Below are 26,098 nucleotides of genomic sequence, written 5' to 3' on the forward strand. Positions count from 1 at the left end.
CACATCTGCCTTGCAGGCCTACCTTACATAAGAGGTGGAAATGAGGGACACCTGTCCTGGGTAACAGGCCCATGAAGTTCAGCTGCTTCTGGTCCCCAGTGGAGTGAGAGGCCTAAGCCACCCTCCATGAACTGAGTAGGAAGGAGGGCATGGGATATTCCTTCATGCTCTAGAGACTTCCAGGTGGCTCAGATTACCCTAACTAATCTAATACCAATTTTTAAGTTTCGCTGTTCCTCCGACTGAACAAAAAAGCAAAAATCTCTTCAGAACTCCTTTGAATCCACACTTTTAATACATTTGTCAGGATAATTCTCAGTATTCTGGGGCTTCATTTTCTGTATTATCTTTATCAGACTTGTGACAAACCTCAATATTCTGATTTGTAAGACCTCAGTCTTGCCCCACCCAATGTTGTCCTTCCAACATGCCCTTCCCCTGTGAATTCCACTCTCATGATCTCCCACTGGACATGCTGGACTTCCTCCTCTCTTCTATTATGGAAACTCTCACAGAAGGAGACATGACAAAGAGTACCAGACACAGCAAATATAAAACCTGAATACAACCTCATTTTGTCATGAACTATATTCAGATAAGTCACTTTAATATCATTGTATGTCAAATTCTCTAGGATTCAACCATATGGCTAGAATGTTAAACAGGTTGAGCACTAGAGGATATTTTTATTGGTCTCTTAGATTTCTTAGAACCTGAAAGTTTACTTGTTTTTGACTCTGTCTAAACAACAATAAGAAATACTAAGCAGCATAAGCACTTGCCTTGCAAGAATGCAGTCGTGAGATTTGATTTCTGGTACTAAAAAAAAACCACTAAGGCAGCAGAAATAAAAAAAAAAATACCAAGTAGAAGAAAAATTTTTTTAAAAGTCAAGAAAATATTTTACTTAAGAGGAAAAAAATCATAGAACTAGGCAGTAGTAATAGCCTGAAAGGAAAACCAAACTGGGAAATTGGTGAATAGACACATGCATTAAAAATGTCATTGCAATAAACCCTCAACATAAATAATATAAGATGATTTACATAAAGATAGTCTTAACTACCACATCTCCCCTAAGTTCTATAGTGGTAAAAACAAGAAACTGGCTATCAATTCAATCATTATCTTTAGAATAAACTCACCAACTTCTCAGGAAAACTAAGCAGACTTGACATGTCCCTTATGGTGACTTTCTACATTGATCTTAAATGACCTGCATTTGGATCCCAGCACTGCAGAGGGCAATGGAAGGCATCTGGGAGCCAGGCAGGCTAACAGTCAACACATGGGTCAGTTACTTCTTAATTATGAGACCATGGACCATTTAAATAACCTCCATTCATAAAAGCAGCCAAATTAATAAAACTGGATTAAAACAGCACAGGTACTTTGTCTGGCCTGGAACAGAACACTAAAACAATTGGTTTCTTTTCTGCATTCACTAATTAGTCACTGTACGATATTTAAAAATCTATATATTCTTACCTGATTAGAGAGTCATCATCAGAAATATCACACACTATTCAAGAAAAAGGTAAAATACATTTTGAATTAACAAAAATATAAACTATTAAAAGTATAACTCTGATGTTTTGACACAAAATAGTCTTTTGGGCTACATCTGTAGCCCATTCTATAATCAGTATTAATTATGCTATTGATATGCAATGCATTAAGAAATCTCACTTCCTATTTTTAAGAAATGCAGGGAAGAAGAGAATTTATCTACATTTGATAGCTAAATGAGCAATAGTGCTGTGCACAATCACATCCTACCTGAAGGTATTATATTGACAGAAATGGTACCATTAGCAGTATCGCTGGCATAAGCTGACATGGCAAACAAAGAGCATGACTTTCCTAGAGTAGTGGCACTAGGAACGATCATAAAAGATACACTTATTTTCTTAAGACACAAGGCAGCTGCTGTAGCATTCAGTTGGAACTGTAGAGTTTGAAGAGGAAATACTTTAGCTCAAGGAAGCTGTAAAGGGCATTCTAATTTGCAGCATGGCAAAATATGGGAAGCACACCTGAAACAAGCACCATTGCAATGATTTCCAGCTCTCAGTGGAGAAGAGCTCAGGAGAAGTCTGTGCACTTACTCTTGCTATTCCTCTCCTAGGGAAGATGCTAAGGAGCTCCCTTAGTTCTCCCTGGTTTCTCTGTCATATGTGTGATGCAAACAGGGCTCAAGTTCATCTGCTATCTTACTTCCCATGGAAAGAACCACTTCAGAGCTCAAGCCCTTACAAGCTGGTCCAGTCTGAAAAGCTTAAAAGCCAGCACCGGGGAGGTTGCAACCAGCTGCCAGGGAGCACTATCTTACATGGAATAATGAAAACATACAAATGAAACCACTAACTCACTGAGCCTCTCAGAATGTGACAAGTGAAAGACAAAATTTTACGTCATGTAAACTTTGGGAAAAAAACAAAACAACACAAAGAACCAAAAGCCTCTGATTTCCCGTGACAGAGAACCTATTCATACAAAGTCAGGGCTGGGGTTGGACTCAGTGGTAAACATGTGTACACAGCACGCACAAGACCACTGAGTCCCTAGTACTGAAGGAGTGAGGACCAATAATAATAATGATAAAATCGGTCATGTTTTACTAACTTAACATGACTTGCACTCAAAGGAAGAGGAGCATTTTGACTCACCTATAGCTTTCATTACTCCCTCATCTTACTTCCCATCTCCAGGTAAGAATGAAAGCCCTGAGGCACTTTGAGAAGCACAGCACTCGCCAGTGTCTGCCTCCATTCTCAAAGGTTCTGTCTGGACCCAACAGAACAAGGTGGTGCAGTTCGTGCTCTGAAGTTCAGCATGATGTCACTTTTGGCAACCCTCCTCATGATGAGGAATCCACATAGAAAGCAGGCCAGCTCAGCATGTGGAGCACATGCCATCAGCGCATATTCATACAAGCATGAAAAACACAAAAACTAAGGCTGGAGGTATAGCTCCATGGTAAATCATTGACCTGGAATGGCCAAAGCACTGGCTTCGGTCCCTAGCAACATCCCCAATAAGAGGAAAAAAGGCAGTTCAAGTAACAGCTTTATTGGCTACATTCAGTTAGCTTGAACAGTTACTGCTTTTAATCTTCAAAAATTATCCACTGTATCATTTCAATGAAGGAGCAGATCTGCTAAAATGATCACTGCCAGGAAAATGAAAAGTTCAGTGGTTGCAGTATTGGTGGGGTGGTGCAGGGCCAGGGAGGCAATGAACAAATAGCACAAAGGAGCTGTCTGAGGCATGACACTGCTAAAGGAAACACACAACAAATTCCAATCCACCATCACATGAAGAATGCTAACAGTGAAACTTAGTGTTAAATGCAGACTTTGGATGGGAACCAAGGACCAGTGTAAGTCATCGTCTATAACAAGTGTACTACTCTAGAGGACAGCACTGGCCATGGAGGGAGGCAACTCGTGTGAGAGGCACACAGTCTACTGGAAATCTCTGGAGCTTTCTTTCAATTTTGCTGTGAACTTAAGCCTGATATTTTAAAATGTTCATAGTGCAAAGGGTACAGTTCAGTGGAGGGGCACTTGCCTTGCATGAATGGAGTCCGAGGTCTACCAATCACTGCAAAAAAGAACGCATAGAAAATAAAAGAGAAGAAACAAAGCTATTCATTAAAGATAGTTACTAAACCCAGTACTGCAGAAGATACGGAAAGTCAGTATACCCCTGGAGATAATTACAAGATCAAAGTAGCACAGACTAGATATCATCGCCTAAACTAAAGAATAGGAAAATACGGAGAACAACATAAGTTACAAACTTGGGTGGGAAAATAATGTATAAGTGACTTAAAATTTTATTTTTAGTCACAAAAATCACTTCTCAGTGACAAGGTCATGTAGTAATATGTTATTTACTAAGTCTAATGCATTTATTGACATATTAAAACTTTATTATATGTTATTACACAGACAGTAAACATAGTGCTTTAAAACTCTTTTCATGTATAGGATTTCAGAAGTAAAAATTAATAAATGGAGTATTTTGAAATAAAAATTTTCCTATACTTAATTTCTTAAATACTTCTGAATTCTGCAGTATTAAGAAAAAAACAAGAACAAATATAAATGCAGCAGTAAATATACTACACATCTGAATAGACCCATCAGATGGAGAACACCAACAGTTTGCCCTAATGTTAACTGCCAACGTTAGATGACAACGTAACGATGGACCACTGTAAGTCATCATCTGTAACAAGGGTACTCCTCTAGGGGCGGGCACTGGCCATGGAGGGAAGCAAAACACTTTGTGTGAGAGGGACATGATCAATCAAAGCCCTCTGGATCCTCCTTTCAACTTTGCTGTGAACCTAAGCCAGACATAAAAAACAAAGTTCTTAGTGAAAAGGGTGCAGCTCTGTGGTAGAGCACTTGCCTGACTTGAGTGGAGTCTCGGGTTGAGTGGCAACCACTGCAAAAAGGAAGACAATGAAACAGAAAAAAAAGAGAATAAACAAAGAAACAAAGAAAAAGGTATTATTTAAAGAAAGTTAATGAATCTACTAATACCATGATACAGAAATTTAGTATACAATTGGAGATAATTCAAAAACTCAGTAACAGTGTATAGATATCACCTCCTAAACCAGAGTAGGACATTATACAGAACAATACAAATTACATACTTTAGTGGGAAGATAATAATTGTTAAGTGACTTAAAATTTTATTTTTAGTCACAAAAATCACTTTTCAGTAATACAACCATGTAGTAATATTCTTTTACTAAGTCTAACACATTTACTTAAAAAATTAAAAGTTTACTCTAATGTTAGTACACACAAAGTAACCATACTAATTTAAAACTATTTTTCATGTATAGGATTTCAGAAGTAGAAATTAAAGAAGTGTAACATTTGGATTAAAAATTTCCTATAATCATCTCCTAAATTCTTCTGAATATGGAGTATTAACAAACAATTAAGAACAAACATAAATGCAACAGTAAATACCCTACACATTTGTTAGACCCATCAGATGGAGAACACTAACAGTGAACCCTAACATTAACCGCAGATTCAGATTTTAAGGATAAGGGTAGACTCATGGTAAGTCATCATCTATCACAAGTGTACTACTCTAGGGGAGAGCACTGGCCATGGAAGGAGGCAACTTATGTGTGAGAGGCACATGATCAACTGCAAATCTCTGGAGCTTCCTTTCAATTTTGCAGTGAACTTAAACCTGATATAAAAAAGCAAACTTCGTAGTGTAAAGGATACACCTCAGTGATAGCGCACTTGCCTGGCCTGAATGGAGCCACAAGAATAGGTTGAGGCTCTGCAAAAGGGAAGACAAAAGAAAACAACACAGGAAAAAGCTGTTAATTAAATGTAGTTACCGAAACTACTACTACCATGTTACAGAAACTCAGTATATACCTGGAGATAATTACAAGATCAAAGTAGTACAGAATAGGTATCATCTCCTAAACCAAAGAATAGGAAAATATATAGAACAATATAAGTCACATACTTAGGCAAGAAAATAATTGATAGGTGACTTAACATTTTATTTTTATTCACAACAATCACTTCTTAGTGATACAATCATGTAGTAAAATGGTTTTACTAGGTCTAATGCATTTATTAAAATATTAAAACTTCACTATAATGTTAGTGCACAGATACTAGACCTACTGATTTAAAATACTTTATCATGTACAAGATTACAAAATTGAAAATTAAATAAAAGGAATATTTTAAATCATAATTTCCTATACTTCATGTCTTAAATACTTATGAATTCTGGAATTTAACACAAAATTAAGAACAAATATAAATGCAACAGCAAATACACTACACATTTGAATAGACCCATCAGATGGAGAACACTAACAGTGAAACTAATATTAACTGCAGATTTGGATTATAATAATGGACCGGTTTAAGTCACTCTCCATAGCAAGTGTTCTAGTCTAAGGGAGGGCACTGGCCATAGAGGGAGGCAACTTATGTGTGAGAGGTACATGATCAACTGCAAATCTCTGGATCTTCCTTTCAATTTTGCTGTGAACTTAAGCCTGAAATTTAAAAAAACAGTTTATAGTGCAAAGGGTACAACTCCATGGTACAGCACTTGCCGGATACGAATGGAATCTCAGGTTTTTTGGCAACCACTGCAAAAAAGAAAAGAATGGAACCGAAAAGAAAACAGAAGAGAAGAAACAAAGAAGAAAAGCTATTAATTAAAGACAGGTACTGAAACTATTACCATGTTATAGAAACTCAATGTACAATAGGAGGTAATTCCAAGATCAAAGTAGCACACTATTACTATCATCTCCTAAACCAAAGAGTGGAATATTATACAAAGCCATATAAATTAAATACTTAAGTGGGAAAATAATTCATAAGAGGGGCAACATTTTAAGTCAAACACATTTGTTTAAAATGTTAAAAGTTTAATCTTAATTCACACAAAGTAGCCATAGTGATTTAAAACATTTTCATGTACAGGAATTCAAGGAAAATTAAATGAATGAAGTATTTTAGGTTATAAATTTCCTATAATTCATTTCCTAAATTCTTCTAAATATGGAGTATTAACAAAAAATTAAACACAAATATAAATTGAACTGTAAATACACTTCACATTACAATAGAACCATGAGAAGGGGAACACAAACAGTGAATCCTAACACTGACTGCAGACTTCGCTTGGTAATGATGGGCCAGTGTAAGTCATTGTCTACACTAAGTGTACTACTTTAGAGGAGGGCACTGCCTGTGGAGGGAGGCAACTCATGTGTGAGAGGCACACAGTCTACTGGAAATCTCTGGATCTTCCTTTCAATTTTGCCGTGAACTTAATCCTGATGTTTATAAATGTTCATAGTGCAAAGGGTACAGTTCAGTGGAGGGGCACTTGCCTTGCGTGAGTGGAGTGCCAGGTCTACCAATCCCTGGAAAAGAGAACACATAAAAAATAAAAGAGAAGAAACACAGCTGTTAATTAAAGATAGTTACTGAACCCACTACTGCAGAAGATACAGAAACTCAGTATACCCCTGGAGATAATTACAAGATCAAAGTAGCACAGACTAGATATCATCTCCTAAACTGAAGAATAGGAAAATATGGAGAACAACGTAAGTTAAAATCTTGGGGGGGAAAATAATGTATAAGTGACTTAACATTTTATTTTTAGTCACAAAAAACTCTTCTCAGTGATACAATCATACAGTAATATGGTTTTTACTAAGTCTAATGCATTTATTAACATATTAAACCTTCACTATATGTTATTACACAGACACTAAACATAGTGATTTAAAACTCTTTTCATGTATAGGATTTCAGAAGTAAAAATTAATAAATGGAGTGTTTTGGAATAAAATTTTCCTACAGTTAATTTCTTAAATACTTCTGAATTCTGCGGTATTAAGAAAAAAACAAGAACAAATATAAATGCAGCAGTAAATATACTACACATTTGAGTAGACCCATCAGATGGAGAACGCCAACAGTTTGCCCTAATGTTAACTGCCAACATTAGATGATAACGATGGACCACTGTAAGTCATCATCTGTAACAAGGGTACTCCTCTAGGGGCGGGCACTGGCCATGGAGGGAAGCAAAACACTTTGTGTGAGAGGGACATGATCAATCAAAGCCCTCTGGATCCTCCTTTCAACTTTGCTGTGAACCTAAGCCAGACATAAAAAACAAAGTTCTTAGTGAAAAGGGTGCAGCTCTGTGGTAGAGCACTTGCCTGACTTGAGTGGAGTCTCGGGTTGAGTGGCAACCACTGCAAAAAGGAAGACAATGAAACAGAAAAAAAAGAGAATAAACAAAGAAACAAAGAAAAAGGTATTATTTAAAGAAAGTTAATGAATCTACTAATACCATGATACAGAAATTTAGTATACAATTGGAGATAATTCAAAAACTCAGTAACAGTGTATAGATATCACCTCCTAAACCAGAGTAGGACATTATACAGAACAATACAAATTACATACTTTAGTGGGAAGATAATAATTGTTAAGTGACTTAAAATTTTATTTTTAGTCACAAAAATCACTTTTCAGTAATACAACCATGTAGTAATATTCTTTTACTAAGTCTAACACATTTACTTAAAAAATTAAAAGTTTACTCTAATGTTAGTACACACAAAGTAACCATACTAATTTAAAACTATTTTTCATGTATAGGATTTCAGAAGTAGAAATTAAAGAAGTGTAACATTTGGATTAAAAATTTCCTATAATCATCTCCTAAATTCTTCTGAATATGGAGTATTAACAAACAATTAAGAACAAACATAAATGCAACAGTAAATACCCTACACATTTGTTAGACCCATCAGATGGAGAACACTAACAGTGAACCCTAACATTAACCGCAGATTCAGATTTTAAGGATAAGGGTAGACTCATGGTAAGTCATCATCTATCACAAGTGTACTACTCTAGGGGAGAGCACTGGCCATGGAAGGAGGCAACTTATGTGTGAGAGGCACATGATCAACTGCAAATCTCTGGAGCTTCCTTTCAATTTTGCAGTGAACTTAAACCTGATATAAAAAAGCAAACTTCGTAGTGTAAAGGATACACCTCAGTGATAGCGCACTTGCCTGGCCTGAATGGAGCCACAAGAATAGGTTGAGGCTCTGCAAAAGGGAAGACAAAAGAAAACAACACAGGAAAAAGCTGTTAATTAAATGTAGTTACCGAAACTACTACTACCATGTTACAGAAACTCAGTATATACCTGGAGATAATTACAAGATCAAAGTAGTACAGAATAGGTATCATCTCCTAAACCAAAGAATAGGAAAATATATAGAACAATATAAGTCACATACTTAGGCAAGAAAATAATTGATAGGTGACTTAACATTTTATTTTTATTCACAACAATCACTTCTTAGTGATACAATCATGTAGTAAAATGGTTTTACTAGGTCTAATGCATTTATTAAAATATTAAAACTTCACTATAATGTTAGTGCACAGATACTAGACCTACTGATTTAAAATACTTTATCATGTACAAAATTACAAAATTGAAAATTAAATAAAAGGAATATTTTAAATCATAATTTCCTATACTTCATGTCTTAAATACTTATGAATTCTGGAATTTAACACAAAATTAAGAACAAATATAAATGCAACAGCAAATACACTACACATTTGAATAGACCCATCAGATGGAGAACACTAACAGTGAAACTAATATTAACTGCAGATTTGGATTATAATAATGGACCGGTTTAAGTCACTCTCCATAGCAAGTGTTCTAGTCTAAGGGAGGGCACTGGCCATAGAGGGAGGCAACTTATGTGTGAGAGGTACATGATCAACTGCAAATCTCTGGATCTTCCTTTCAATTTTGCTGTGAACTTAAGCCTGAAATTTAAAAAAACAGTTTATAGTGCAAAGGGTACAACTCCATGGTACAGCACTTGCCGGATACGAATGGAATCTCAGGTTTTTTGGCAACCACTGCAAAAAAGAAAAGAATGGAACCGAAAAGAAAACAGAAGAGAAGAAACAAAGAAGAAAAGCTATTAATTAAAGACAGGTACTGAAACTATTACCATGTTATAGAAACTCAATGTACAATAGGAGGTAATTCCAAGATCAAAGTAGCACACTATTACTATCATCTCCTAAACCAAAGAGTGGAATATTATACAAAGCCATATAAATTAAATACTTAAGTGGGAAAATAATTCATAAGAGGGGCAACATTTTAAGTCAAACACATTTGTTTAAAATGTTAAAAGTTTAATCTTAATTCACACAAAGTAGCCATAGTGATTTAAAACATTTTCATGTACAGGAATTCAAGGAAAATTAAATGAATGAAGTATTTTAGGTTATAAATTTCCTATAATTCATTTCCTAAATTCTTCTAAATATGGAGTATTAACAAAAAATTAAACACAAATATAAATTGAACTGTAAATACACTTCACATTACAATAGAACCATGAGAAGGGGAACACAAACAGTGAATCCTAACACTGACTGCAGACTTCGCTTGGTAATGATGGGCCAGTGTAAGTCATTGTCTACACTAAGTGTACTACTTTAGAGGAGGGCACTGCCTGTGGAGGGAGGCAACTCATGTGTGAGAGGCACACAGTCTACTGGAAATCTCTGGATCTTCCTTTCAATTTTGCCGTGAACTTAATCCTGATGTTTATAAATGTTCATAGTGCAAAGGGTACAGTTCAGTGGAGGGGCACTTGCCTTGCGTGAGTGGAGTGCCAGGTCTACCAATCCCTGGAAAAGAGAACACATAAAAAATAAAAGAGAAGAAACACAGCTGTTAATTAAAGATAGTTACTGAACCCACTACTGCAGAAGATACAGAAACTCAGTATACCCCTGGAGATAATTACAAGATCAAAGTAGCACAGACTAGATATCATCTCCTAAACTGAAGAATAGGAAAATATGGAGAACAACGTAAGTTAAAATCTTGGGGGGGAAAATAATGTATAAGTGACTTAACATTTTATTTTTAGTCACAAAAAACTCTTCTCAGTGATACAATCATACAGTAATATGGTTTTTACTAAGTCTAATGCATTTATTAACATATTAAACCTTCACTATATGTTATTACACAGACACTAAACATAGTGATTTAAAACTCTTTTCATGTATAGGATTTCAGAAGTAAAAATTAATAAATGGAGTGTTTTGGAATAAAATTTTCCTACAGTTAATTTCTTAAATACTTCTGAATTCTGCGGTATTAAGAAAAAAACAAGAACAAATATAAATGCAGCAGTAAATATACTACACATTTGAGTAGACCCATCAGATGGAGAACGCCAACAGTTTGCCCTAATGTTAACTGCCAACATTAGATGATAACGATGGACCACTGTAAGTCATCATCTGTAACAAGGGTACTCCTCTAGGGGCGGGCACTGGCCATGGAGGGAAGCAAAACACTTTGTGTGAGAGGGACATGATCAATCAAAGCCCTCTGGATCCTCCTTTCAACTTTGCTGTGAACCTAAGCCAGACATAAAAAACAAAGTTCTTAGTGAAAAGGGTGCAGCTCTGTGGTAGAGCACTTGCCTGACTTGAGTGGAGTCTCGGGTTGAGTGGCAACCACTGCAAAAAGGAAGACAATGAAACAGAAAAAAAAGAGAATAAACAAAGAAACAAAGAAAAAGGTATTATTTAAAGAAAGTTAATGAATCTACTAATACCATGATACAGAAATTTAGTATACAATTGGAGATAATTCAAAAACTCAGTAACAGTGTATAGATATCACCTCCTAAACCAGAGTAGGACATTATACAGAACAATACAAATTACATACTTTAGTGGGAAGATAATAATTGTTAAGTGACTTAAAATTTTATTTTTAGTCACAAAAATCACTTTTCAGTAATACAACCATGTAGTAATATTCTTTTACTAAGTCTAACACATTTACTTAAAAAATTAAAAGTTTACTCTAATGTTAGTACACACAAAGTAACCATACTAATTTAAAACTATTTTTCATGTATAGGATTTCAGAAGTAGAAATTAAAGAAGTGTAACATTTGGATTAAAAATTTCCTATAATCATCTCCTAAATTCTTCTGAATATGGAGTATTAACAAACAATTAAGAACAAACATAAATGCAACAGTAAATACCCTACACATTTGTTAGACCCATCAGATGGAGAACACTAACAGTGAACCCTAACATTAACCGCAGATTCAGATTTTAAGGATAAGGGTAGACTCATGGTAAGTCATCATCTATCACAAGTGTACTACTCTAGGGGAGAGCACTGGCCATGGAAGGAGGCAACTTATGTGTGAGAGGCACATGATCAACTGCAAATCTCTGGAGCTTCCTTTCAATTTTGCAGTGAACTTAAACCTGATATAAAAAAGCAAACTTCGTAGTGTAAAGGATACACCTCAGTGATAGCGCACTTGCCTGGCCTGAATGGAGCCACAAGAATAGGTTGAGGCTCTGCAAAAGGGAAGACAAAAGAAAACAACACAGGAAAAAGCTGTTAATTAAATGTAGTTACCGAAACTACTACTACCATGTTACAGAAACTCAGTATATACCTGGAGATAATTACAAGATCAAAGTAGTACAGAATAGGTATCATCTCCTAAACCAAAGAATAGGAAAATATATAGAACAATATAAGTCACATACTTAGGCAAGAAAATAATTGATAGGTGACTTAACATTTTATTTTTATTCACAACAATCACTTCTTAGTGATACAATCATGTAGTAAAATGGTTTTACTAGGTCTAATGCATTTATTAAAATATTAAAACTTCACTATAATGTTAGTGCACAGATACTAGACCTACTGATTTAAAATACTTTATCATGTACAAAATTACAAAATTGAAAATTAAATAAAAGGAATATTTTAAATCATAATTTCCTATACTTCATGTCTTAAATACTTATGAATTCTGGAATTTAACACAAAATTAAGAACAAATATAAATGCAACAGCAAATACACTACACATTTGAATAGACCCATCAGATGGAGAACACTAACAGTGAAACTAATATTAACTGCAGATTTGGATTATAATAATGGACCGGTTTAAGTCACTCTCCATAGCAAGTGTTCTAGTCTAAGGGAGGGCACTGGCCATAGAGGGAGGCAACTTATGTGTGAGAGGTACATGATCAACTGCAAATCTCTGGATCTTCCTTTCAATTTTGCTGTGAACTTAAGCCTGAAATTTAAAAAAACAGTTTATAGTGCAAAGGGTACAACTCCATGGTACAGCACTTGCCGGATACGAATGGAATCTCAGGTTTTTTGGCAACCACTGCAAAAAAGAAAAGAATGGAACCGAAAAGAAAACAGAAGAGAAGAAACAAAGAAGAAAAGCTATTAATTAAAGACAGGTACTGAAACTATTACCATGTTATAGAAACTCAATGTACAATAGGAGGTAATTCCAAGATCAAAGTAGCACACTATTACTATCATCTCCTAAACCAAAGAGTGGAATATTATACAAAGCCATATAAATTAAATACTTAAGTGGGAAAATAATTCATAAGAGGGGCAACATTTTAAGTCAAACACATTTGTTTAAAATGTTAAAAGTTTAATCTTAATTCACACAAAGTAGCCATAGTGATTTAAAACATTTTCATGTACAGGAATTCAAGGAAAATTAAATGAATGAAGTATTTTAGGTTATAAATTTCCTATAATTCATTTCCTAAATTCTTCTAAATATGGAGTATTAACAAAAAATTAAACACAAATATAAATTGAACTGTAAATACACTTCACATTACAATAGAACCATGAGAAGGGGAACACAAACAGTGAATCCTAACACTGACTGCAGACTTCGCTTGGTAATGATGGGCCAGTGTAAGTCATTGTCTACACTAAGTGTACTACTTTAGAGGAGGGCACTGCCTGTGGAGGGAGGCAACTCATGTGTGAGAGGCACACAGTCTACTGGAAATCTCTGGATCTTCCTTTCAATTTTGCCGTGAACTTAATCCTGATGTTTATAAATGTTCATAGTGCAAAGGGTACAGTTCAGTGGAGGGGCACTTGCCTTGCGTGAGTGGAGTGCCAGGTCTACCAATCCCTGGAAAAGAGAACACATAAAAAATAAAAGAGAAGAAACACAGCTGTTAATTAAAGATAGTTACTGAACCCACTACTGCAGAAGATACAGAAACTCAGTATACCCCTGGAGATAATTACAAGATCAAAGTAGCACAGACTAGATATCATCTCCTAAACTGAAGAATAGGAAAATATGGAGAACAACGTAAGTTAAAATCTTGGGGGGGAAAATAATGTATAAGTGACTTAACATTTTATTTTTAGTCACAAAAAACTCTTCTCAGTGATACAATCATACAGTAATATGGTTTTTACTAAGTCTAATGCATTTATTAACATATTAAACCTTCACTATATGTTATTACACAGACACTAAACATAGTGATTTAAAACTCTTTTCATGTATAGGATTTCAGAAGTAAAAATTAATAAATGGAGTGTTTTGGAATAAAATTTTCCTACAGTTAATTTCTTAAATACTTCTGAATCCTGAGGTATTAAGAAAAAAACAAGAACAAATATAAATGCAGCAGTAAATATACTACACATTTGAGTAGACCCATCAGATCTAGAACACCAACAGTTTGCCCTAATGTTAACTGCCAACGTTAGATGATAACGTAACAAAGGACCACTGTAAGTCATCATCTGTAACAAGGGTACTCCTCTAGGGGCGGGCACTGGCCATGGAGGGAAGCAAAACACTTTGTGTGAGAGGGACATGATCAATCAAAGCCCTCTGGATCCTCCTTTCAACTTTGCTGTGAACCTAAGCCAGACATAAAAAACAAAGTTCTTAGTGAAAAGGGTGCACCTCTGTGGTAGAGCACTTGCCTGACTTGAGTGGAGTCTCGGGTTGAGTGGCAACCACTGCAAAAAGGAAGACAATGAAACAGAAAAAAAAAGAGAATAAACAAAGAAACAAAGAAAAAGGTATTATTTAAAGAAAGTTAATGAATCTACTAATACCATGATACAGAAATTTAGTATACAATTGGAGATAATTCAAAAACACAGTAACAGTGTGTAGATATCACCTCCTAAACCAGAGTAGGACATTATACAGAACAATACAAATTACATACTTTAGTGGGAAGATAATAATTGTTAAGTGACTTAAAATTTTATTTTTAGTCACAAAAATCACTTTTCAGTAATACAACCATGTAGTAATATTCTTTTACTAAGTCTAACACATTTACTTAAAAAATTAAAAGTTTACTCTAATGTTAGTACACACAAAGTAACCATACTAATTTAAAACTATTTTTCATGTATAGGATTTCAGAAGTAGAAATTAAAGAAGTGTAACATTTGGATTAAAAATTTCCTATAATCATCTCCTAAATTCTTCTGAATATGGAGTATTAACAAACAATTAAGAACAAACATAAATGCAACAGTAAATACCCTACACATTTGTTAGACCCATCAGATGGAGAACACTAACAGTGAACCCTAACATTAACCGCAGATTCAGATTTTAAGGATAAGGGTAGACTCATGGTAAGTCATCATCTATCACAAGTGTACTACTCTAGGGGAGAGCACTGGCCATGGAAGGAGGCAACTTATGTGTGAGAGGCACATGATCAACTGCAAATCTCTGGAGCTTCCTTTCAATTTTGCAGTGAACTTAAACCTGATATAAAAAAGCAAACTTCGTAGTGTAAAGGATACACCTCAGTGATAGCGCACTTGCCTGGCCTGAATGGAGCCACAAGAATAGGTTGAGGCTCTGCAAAAGGGAAGACAAAAGAAAACAACACAGGAAAAAGCTGTTAATTAAATGTAGTTACCGAAACTACTACTACCATGTTACAGAAACTCAGTATATACCTGGAGATAATTACAAGATCAAAGTAGTACAGAATAGGTATCATCTCCTAAACCAAAGAATAGGAAAATATATAGAACAATATAAGTCACATACTTAGGCAAGAAAATAATTGATAGGTGACTTAACATTTTATTTTTATTCACAACAATCACTTCTTAGTGATACAATCATGTAGTAAAATGGTTTTACTAGGTCTAATGCATTTATTAAAATATTAAAACTTCACTATAATGTTAGTGCACAGATACTAGACCTACTGATTTAAAATACTTTATCATGTACAAGATTACAAAATTGAAAATTAAATAAAAGGAATATTTTAAATCATAATTTCCTATACTTCATGTCTTAAATACTTATGAATTCTGGAATTTAACACAAAATTAAGAACAAATATAAATGCAACAGCAAATACACTACACATTTGAATAGACCCATCAGATGGAGAACACTAACAGTGAAACTAATATTAACTGCAGATTTGGATTATAATAATGGACCGGTTTAAGTCACTCTCCATAACAAGTGTTCTAGTCTAAGGGAGGGCACTGGCCATAGAGGGAGGCAACTTATGTGTGAGAGGTACATGATCAACTGCAAATCTCTGGATCTTCCTTTCAATTTTGCTGTGAACTTAAGCCTGAAATTTAAAAAAACAGTTTATAGTGCAAAGGGTACAACTCCATGGTACAGCACTTGCCGGATACGAATGGAATCTCAGGTTTTTTGGCAACCACTGCAAAAAAGAAAAGAATGGAACCGAAAAGAAAACAGAAGAGAAGAAACAAAGAAGAAAAGCTATTAATTAAAGACAGGTACTGAAACTATTACCATGTTATAGAAACTCAATGTACAATAGGAGGTAATTCCAAGATCAAAGTAGCACACTATTACTATCATCTCCTAAACCAAAGAGTGGAATATTATACAAAGCCATATAAATTAAATACTTAAGTGGGAAAATAATTCATAAGAGGGGCAACATTTTAAGTCAAACACATTTGTTTAAAATGTTAAAAGTTTAATCTTAATTCACACAAAGTAGCCATAGTGATTTAAAACATTTTCATGTACAGGAATTCAAGGAAAATTAAATGAATGAAGTATTTTAGGTTATAAATTTCCTATAATTCATTTCCTAAATTCTTCTAAATATGGAGTATTAACAAAAAATTAAACACAAATATAAATTGAACTGTAAATACACTTCACATTACAATAGAACCATGAGAAGGGGAACACAAACAGTGAATCCTAACACTGACTGCAGACTTCGCTTGGTAATGATGGGCCAGTGTAAGTCATTGTCTACACTAAGTGTACTACTTTAGAGGAGGGCACTGCCTGTGGAGGGAGGCAACTCATGTGTGAGAGGCACACAGTCTACTGGAAATCTCTGGATCTTCCTTTCAATTTTGCCGTGAACTTAATCCTGATGTTTATAAATGTTCATAGTGCAAAGGGTACAGTTCAGTGGAGGGGCACTTGCCTTGCATGAGTGGAGTGCCAGGTCTACCAATCCCTGGAAAAGAGAACACATAAAAAATAAAAGAGAAGAAACACAGCTGTTAATTAAAGATAGTTACTGAACCCACTACTGCAGAAGATACAGAAACTCAGTATACCCCTGGAGATAATTACAAGATCAAAGTAGCACAGACTAGATATCATCTCCTAAACTGAAGAATAGGAAAATATGGAGAACAACGTAAGTTAAAATCTTGGGGGGGAAAATAATGTATAAGTGACTTAACATTTTATTTTTAGTCACAAAAAACTCTTCTCAGTGATACAATCATACAGTAATATGGTTTTTACTAAGTCTAATGCATTTATTAACATATTAAACCTTCACTATATGTTATTACACAGACACTAAACATAGTGATTTAAAACTCTTTTCATGTATAGGATTTCAGAAGTAAAAATTAATAAATGGAGTGTTTTGGAATAAAATTTTCCTACAGTTAATTTCTTAAATACTTCTGAATTCTGCGGTATTAAGAAAAAAACAAGAACAAATATAAATGCAGCAGTAAATATACTACACATTTGAGTAGACCCATCAGATGGAGAACGCCAACAGTTTGCCCTAATGTTAACTGCCAACATTAGATGATAACGATGGACCACTGTAAGTCATCATCTGTAACAAGGGTACTCCTCTAGGGGCGGGCACTGGCCATGGAGGGAAGCAAAACACTTTGTGTGAGAGGGACATGATCAATCAAAGCCCTCTGGATCCTCCTTTCAACTTTGCTGTGAACCTAAGCCAGACATAAAAAACAAAGTTCTTAGTGAAAAGGGTGCACCTCTGTGGTAGAGCACTTGCCTGACTTGAGTGGAGTCTCGGGTTGAGTGGCAACCACTGCAAAAAGGAAGACAATGAAACAGAAAAAAAAAGAGAATAAACAAAGAAACAAAGAAAAAGGTATTATTTAAAGAAAGTTAATGAATCTACTAATACCATGATACAGAAATTTAGTATACAATTGGAGATAATTCAAAAACACAGTAACAGTGTGTAGATATCACCTCCTAAACCAGAGTAGGACATTATACAGAACAATACAAATTACATACTTTAGTGGGAAGATAATAATTGTTAAGTGACTTAAAATTTTATTTTTAGTCACAAAAATCACTTTTCAGTAATACAACCATGTAGTAATATTCTTTTACTAAGTCTAACACATTTACTTAAAAAATTAAAAGTTTACTCTAATGTTAGTACACACAAAGTAACCATACTAATTTAAAACTATTTTTCATGTATAGGATTTCAGAAGTAGAAATTAAAGAAGTGTAACATTTGGATTAAAAATTTCCTATAATCATCTCCTAAATTCTTCTGAATATGGAGTATTAACAAACAATTAAGAACAAACATAAATGCAACAGTAAATACCCTACACATTTGTTAGACCCATCAGATGGAGAACACTAACAGTGAACCCTAACATTAACCGCAGATTCAGATTTTAAGGATAAGGGTAGACTCATGGTAAGTCATCATCTATCACAAGTGTACTACTCTAGGGGAGAGCACTGGCCATGGAAGGAGGCAACTTATGTGTGAGAGGCACATGATCAACTGCAAATCTCTGGAGCTTCCTTTCAATTTTGCAGTGAACTTAAACCTGATATAAAAAAGCAAACTTCGTAGTGTAAAGGATACACCTCAGTGATAGCGCACTTGCCTGGCCTGAATGGAGCCACAAGAATAGGTTGAGGCTCTGCAAAAGGGAAGACAAAAGAAAACAACACAGGAAAAAGCTGTTAATTAAATGTAGTTACCGAAACTACTACTACCATGTTACAGAAACTCAGTATATACCTGGAGATAATTACAAGATCAAAGTAGCACAGAATAGGTATCATCTCCTAAACCAAACAATAGGAAAATATATAGAACAATATAAGTCACATACCTAGGCAAGAAAATAATTGATAGGTGACTTAACATTTTATTTTTATTCACAACAATCACTTCTTAGTGATACAATCATGTAGTAAAATGGTTTTACTAGGTCTAATGCATTTATTAAAATATTAAAACTTCACTATAATGTTAGTGCACAGATACTAGACCTACTGATTTAAAATACTTTATCATGTACAAGATTACAAAATTGAAAATTAAATAAAAGGAATATTTTAAATCATAATTTCCTATACTTCATGTCTTAAATACTTATGAATTCTGGAATTTAACACAAAATTAAGAACAAATATAAATGCAACAGCAAATACACTACACATTTGAATAGACCCATCAGATGGAGAACACTAACAGTGAAACTAATATTAACTGCAGATTTGGATTATAATAATGGACCGGTTTAAGTCACTCTCCATAACAAGTGTTCTAGTCTAAGGGAGGGCACTGGCCATAGAGGGAGGCAACTTATGTGTGAGAGGTACATGATCAACTGCAAATCTCTGGATCTTCCTTTCAATTTTGCTGTGAACTTAAGCCTGAAATTTAAAAAAACAGTTTATAGTGCAAAGGGTACAACTCCATGGTACAGCACTTGCCGGATACGAATGGAATCTCAGGTTTTTTGGCAACCACTGCAAAAAAGAAAAGAATGGAACCGAAAAGAAAACAGAAGAGAAGAAACAAAGAAGAAAAGCTATTAATTAAAGACAGGTACTGAAACTATTACCATGTTATAGAAACTCAATGTACAATAGGAGATAATTCCAAGATCAAAGTAGCACACTATTAGTATCAGAAAATATCCAGTATCCAGAAAATATCCAGGAATATTATACAAAGCCATATAAATTAAATACTTAAGTGGGAAAATAATTCATAAGAGTGACAACATTTTAATTTTAGTCACAAAAATCACTTTTCAGTAATACACTCTTGTAGTAATATTCTTTTACTAAGTCCAACATGTTTATTTAAAACATTAAATGTTTAATCTTAATTCATACAAGGTAGCCATAGTGATTTAAAACTTTTTCATGTATACAAATTCAAGGAAAATTAAATGAATGAAGTATTTTAGGTTATAAATTTCTTGTAATTCACTTTCTAAATTCTTCTAAATATGGAGTATTAACAAAAATTAAACACAAATATAAATTGAACTGTAAATACACTTCACATTACAATAGACCCATGAGATGGGGAACTCTAACAGTGAATCCTAACACTGACTGCCGACTTTGCTTGGTAATAATGGGCCAGTGTAAAGTCATTGTCTACACCAACTGTACTACTTTAGAGGAGGCCACTGGCTGTGGATGGAGGCAACTCATGTGCAAGAGGCATGTGATCAACCAAAAATCTCTGGATCTTGCTCTCAACTTTGCTGCAAAATTAATCCTGATTTTAAAAAAGTCTTAGTGCAAAGGGTACAGCTCACTGATAGAGCACTTACCTGGCATGGATGGAGCCTCCATTTTAATTGCAACCTCTGCAAAAAAAGAAGACAAAAGGAAAGAAAAGCATACAGGAGAAAAGAAAGAAACATAGGGTAAAAGCTATTAAATGAAAATAGTTACTAAATCTACTAGTATCATGTTACAGAAACTCAGTATACAAATTCACATAATTTCAAGATCAAAGCACCACAGTATAGGTATAATCTCTTAAGTGAAGAACAGGAAAATATCCAGAAAAATATAAACTGCACATCTAAGTGAAAATAATTGAGAAAAGTGACTTAATGTAATAGTTCTAGTCAAAAACTCACTTTTTAGTGATATAACCATATTATAATATTCTTTCACTAAGTCTAACAAATTTACTTAAATTAAAACTTTAGTGTTAGTGTGTATAAATTAGCCATACTGATTTAGAACTCTTTTTCGTGTATGGGATTTCTGAAGTAAAAATTAAATAAATGGAGTATTTTAGATTCTAAATTTCCTATACTTAATTTCTTAAATACTTCTGAATTCTGCAGTGTTAAGAAAAAATAAAGAATAAACATAGATGCAACAGTAAATATGCTACACATTTTAAAACAGCCATCTGATACAGAACACTAAAAGTGACACTTCGGATGGTAATGATGGACCCCTGTAAATCATAGTCTATAACAAGCATTCTAATGTAGTGGAGGCCTCTGGCCCCTGAGGAAAGCAACCCATGTGTGAGAGGCACATAATAAACCAGAAATTTTTGGATATCCTCTTAATTTTGCTGTGAACTAAAACCTGATATAAAAAACAAACTTCTTGGAGCAAAAGATACACCTGAGTGGAGGGGTACTTGCCTGGTGTTAAAGAAGTCTCAGATTCACTTGCAACCACTACAAATAAGAGAACAGAAGAGATAAAGAAAAGAAACAAAGAGAAAACACTATTAATTGAACATAGTTACTGAATCTACCATTACCATGTTACAGAAACTCGGTATACAATTGGAAATAATTCCAAGATCAAAGTAGCAGTGATAGATATTATCTCCTGAACTGAGGAGTAACAAATTATACAGATCCATATAAATGACATACTTAGGATGGAAAATAACGGATAAAAGTGACTTAGCATGCTATTTTTAGTCACAAAAATCACTTTTCAGTAATAAAATCATGGAGTAATATTCCTTTACTAAGTCTAATCCATTACTTAAAAATTAAAAGTTTACTCTAATGTTAGTGCACAGAAAGTAGCCACACTGGTTTAAAATTCTTTTTTGTGTTTAGAATTTTAGAAGTAAAAATTAAATAAATGGAATGTTTTAGATTAGGTCTTTCTTGTAATTCATTTCTTAAATAATTCTGAGTTCTGAATTATTAAAAAAATTAAGGAAATATAAATTTAATTGACACAGTGAATGTTTTAACTCCTCTGTGTTCAAAATTTTTTCTTACTCTTTTCCTTTTTTGTTGTTTTTGTCTTTTGTTTTTTGTTCTTTGAGACAGGGTCTCACTATGTAGTGCAGGATTGCCTTCAACACAAGAAGGTACTCCTGCCTCAGCCTCGCCAGTGCTGGGGTTACAGGTTTGTGCCTTCACACTCATCCTTTTGTCTTTGAAAATCAAGACAGGGCCACCAAGTGTAATTCACTATGAGAAGTCTTACCTGCAGGGCTATTGTCAGAATTTGAAGATTCCTTTTTTTCACATTGAGAATTTTTTCTATGCAAAAAAAGTGATTTAAAATTGATATAAAACATATTAAATTACTAAGCATATTTCAGACAATGTTAGATCTAATATGAAAACTTTACTCCAATACTTCAAATCTGTCGTGTCTACAAAACTTTATTACACCTGTAATTAAGGAAGAAAAAACAGTAAGTAAAGTGAGGCAGGCATCAATCAAGAAAGGCAAGACAGCTCCAAGCATTAGCTGGATTAGCACAATTTAAGAGAAACTGTCTTGAAATCACAAGCTCCGGCTTGAAAACCAACAGCTGTTTCTTTTTGCATAAGTCATTTCCCTTAGACTCAAAGTCTTATAAACTGTAAGGACTTGGCTAATTTAGTTTACCAGAATCCCATGAAGGTTTGATGAGGTAACATAGAAACCTGCTCTCAGAAATAATAAAGTAAGGGGTGAGTAGTTCCTAAATGCTCACCTAATTTGGAATTCCAACTACAACCCAACGTGTGTATTTTCAGATTGTAGTATTCAAGTGCTGTAGTTACCAGAAAATAATGGGTCTTAATTTGGACTATGAGCTCTTCTCTTCTCTGTGGCTTATAATTCATGGTATATCAACTTTTAAATAATTTATAACTAAGTCTATTTATAAATATCTCATTAAATTGGACAACATATTTGTCCTCTACTACTGAACTAGTTATGCCAATGGCAGAAAAGTAACAGATATCAGGACCTGGAATAAAACTTCAAGCAGAACACATAACTGTATCAGACAAACACGACCAGACAGGGAAAATCAAATAAGAATTAATACAATTGTGATGGAGCTGTTTAATTCCCCATTGTCACAAAGACATAAACCAAGTAGACAAAAATCAGCAAACAAATATCAGAACTGAATAAAACCTGTGAACAAGTGGACTTGGTAAGTGTTTACAACATTCCACCGAACAACATTAGGATACATGTTCTTCTCAGCTGCAAATGGGACATTCTCTAGACCATATACTGGCCCACAGAATATGCTTAAGTAAGTACTAAGGAACTGAACTTATCCCAGGCATATTTCCTGATGACATCCCAGTGAAACTGGAAATTAACACCAAAAGAAACCGCAAAAATTCCATAAACACATGGAAATAAATAACATACTCCTGAACAACCAATGGGTCACAGATGAAATTTAAAAAGAAATTAAACAATGTCTACAATTAAATGAAAATGCAGATACAACTTCCTGAAACCTTTGGAATGCAATGAAAGTAGTCCTATGGGAAATTTGTAATAGTGAAGTCTCACATCAGAAAAACAGAAGGAGCAACAACTTAATGTTGCATCTCAAGTTTCTAGGTAAAGAGGAGAAAGGGAAGACTAAAACCCATATAAAGGAGGAAGTTATAAAGATCAGTGTATAAGATAGACAGTGATATTACTGAGTTTTGTTGGATCATTGAACAGAACTGTTTGGTCTCACTGTTTGAATGTCCAATACATAAGCTTTAATTTTGTAATTTGAACAAATATTTCTAAGATGACAATATGTAATCCACTAACTAGTGATTTCCTACTGTTTATTTTTTTTCTGAAAAACGTGTACCCTTTTTCTGCTTTTTTTCTTTTTCCCCTTAAATAAAATTGAAAAAAAAAAAGATCAGTGCAGAAATTAATGCAACTGACACTAAGAAGATAATACAGAGAACTAATGAAGTTAAAAGTTAGTTCTTTTAATGACCTGGAATGGACTAATATTCTTCCTCTACACAACAAAACTCTGAGTGTGATTCTAATAAAGATCTTCTGGTTCAATTTCTGTCTGTCTCCAACTGAAATGAAAGGCAAAACACTCTTATATGTGGGACATATTGTGTCATGCTGGGGCTTAGTTCTCTTTAAATGCAACTAATCTACTATGAATTCAGAGAGTGTCATTTAATGGCTTCTGTATGAGACAAAATCTGTAAATATTCTAGAGTCTTGGTTCCAAAACAAAAGTAAATTTTCAGTACTAAACAGTTTCAGAAGCCAATCAGAAGTTGTTGCCAATTCAAGGCTTATTTCAGGACCTTTCAGAACTTATTTAAAGGTGCTACTCTGTATAAAGAGACTTCTGGGTAAAGATCTGGTAACAAAGAAAAAAGGAACTTTGATCTCTTTCTTAAACATTACTTGAGCCCTCCAAGACTTTACAATGATCCCAACTCTTATTTTCTGGCAGAAGACTAATGAAGGTCTCAAAGCATGAGCCACGGTGAAGGTCTCCACCAACATGCAGGATCCATGTAGGATTCTGAAGGAGTAGGTATAGTCATTTTGCTTCCTATGCTTGGGGCAAATCTATGAGGTTCAGCCACCAAAGTAAAGTGCTGCTAGTTCAGGGATAGAAACTGAATATAAAAGCACAAATACTAAATCAGTAAGTAAAATAGGCTGCAATTAAGTGTGTATTTCCATGAAGGCTCAGAGATCTGAATCAGTAATGACAACCTAGGACCAAAGCTTAATCACCACTACACTGAGAGATATTTAATAGCAACACAAATCACGAAAGCACATTTGACTTGTGAAAGAGAACTGAATTCCTCAGTTTTAAGCAATCTCTTGGATTTTTGGAAAATTCATGGAGGAGGGTTTAGGAGCTCCCACAGGAAAGTAACAAGATTTTCTGCTAACTTAGACATGTCAGGACCCAAGTGGTTAATTAGAAAAATCAAAAATGTGACACTACTTGTACACCATGGAGAATTGTATTAGCAATTACATGGGATCGCTAAGGATAATGATCCTCAATTCCCAAGAGTCTGGGGTGTATCTCAGTGCTATGACACATGCCTCACATGTGTGAAGCTCTCAGTTAAATCCCTGCTTTTGTGCTTTATGAACCTATGTTAAACTTCTTTAGCTAGTGGAAGATCAAACGACCAGCAAAACCAGAGCACAAATAGCAAACCTCAGTCTGAGAGCCCCACTCCCAGACAAAGCCAATGCCCCTGTCCCAAAGCAGAGTTTGATGATAACCCAGGAATTCAGCATTGTATCCCCAGCTGACATAGATGCCTGCCTGGGACCCACACTGGGTAAGGAGATCCCAGACCTGAGCACACCATCCCCCAGTCCTGGGTTCCCCACAGCACAGGGCCACAAAGGTGAAAACCAACAGATCCACCTGCACTAGGAAGAGAGTAATGCCCAGAAAGTTTCAGTCCAACACTGAACTGACAGTCTACCTCAGAGAACAGGCAAGATCCTTTGGAGACAGGATAGATAGGGTGAGAGCTAAATACAGATCTCCTGGGGTCAACTGGGAGGTATGGGTTTTAAACAGGAAGATCATGGAGGCAGCATTCTCTTGTGGGAGACCAGGTTTGGTGGAAGTAACAGTTAGAGGGCCACTTCTAAAGAGGGCATACATAGTGCATGTATGCACTATGCCACTTATATCCATCAAAACTTAGTGGCATGAACTACTACAGTAAGTATAACTCACTTAAAAGATAGTCTTCCTTGTTTTGGTGAAGGGCTGATCATGAGTGGTTTCTAGGATTTGTGAGTATCCACTTGAAATTTGATTCCGTTGTTGTTGTTGAATTTATTACAACAGCCAATGTAACACATCAGTGGCCGGGAATTATAATAGATTTCTCAGCACAAAACTTAAAGGCAAGGACAGCATGGAAGTCAGTGTTTCAAGCTCTAAAGGGAAACAACTTCTAACCTTGACTAAAATTATCTCTCAAAATTGATGAATAAGATACTTCCATAATAAAGAAATTCCTGACCGTTCCGCGCCATGCCGGGAGTGCACGCAGCGTGGATTCCTGACCACTCCGCACTATGCTGGGAGTGTGGGAAAGGTGGGCGGCATGGACCCTGGTGAGTACTGGGGGCCCCGCGGCTGCTGGGGTTGACCAGAGAATGTCTTGGAACTGGGCAGTGCCCGCCACCACAAGGACATCAATATCACAGAGTCTGGTGGCAGCCATCTTACAGTTGGGCAGAACCTACAGCTCGGTGGCATCACTGAGTCCCCCTGTAGGGAGGGCTGGTGGAAGGCATCTTGAAATTGGGCAGAGCCTGAGTACGT

The 26,098-nt window shown here is 35.0% G+C and overlaps 1 protein-coding gene across 1 annotated transcript in view; it reads right to left on the bottom strand.

Moving 5' to 3' along the window:
- LOC101789221 (ankyrin repeat domain-containing protein 27-like) overlaps window positions 1-26,098 on the bottom strand; it is a 103,072-nt gene that overhangs the window by 3,810 nt on the left and 73,164 nt on the right. The window contains exons 16-19 of the mRNA XM_063254146.1: window positions 21,991-22,046; window positions 21,180-21,215; window positions 20,340-20,375; window positions 1,489-18,680 (exon numbers count right to left, since the gene is read on the bottom strand). Of these exons, the coding sequence (XP_063110216.1) occupies window positions 18,562-18,680; window positions 20,340-20,375; window positions 21,180-21,215; window positions 21,991-22,046 (247 nt within the window). The 3' untranslated portion in view covers window positions 1,489-18,561. The remainder of the gene's footprint in view (window positions 1-1,488; window positions 18,681-20,339; window positions 20,376-21,179; window positions 21,216-21,990; window positions 22,047-26,098) is intronic.

This window comes from Cavia porcellus, unplaced genomic scaffold, assembly GCF_034190915.1.
Source record: "Cavia porcellus strain 051 isolate PalLab524CR breed Dunkin Hartley unplaced genomic scaffold, mCavPor4.1 scaffold_8, whole genome shotgun sequence".
NCBI lineage: Eukaryota > Metazoa > Chordata > Mammalia > Rodentia > Caviidae > Cavia > Cavia porcellus.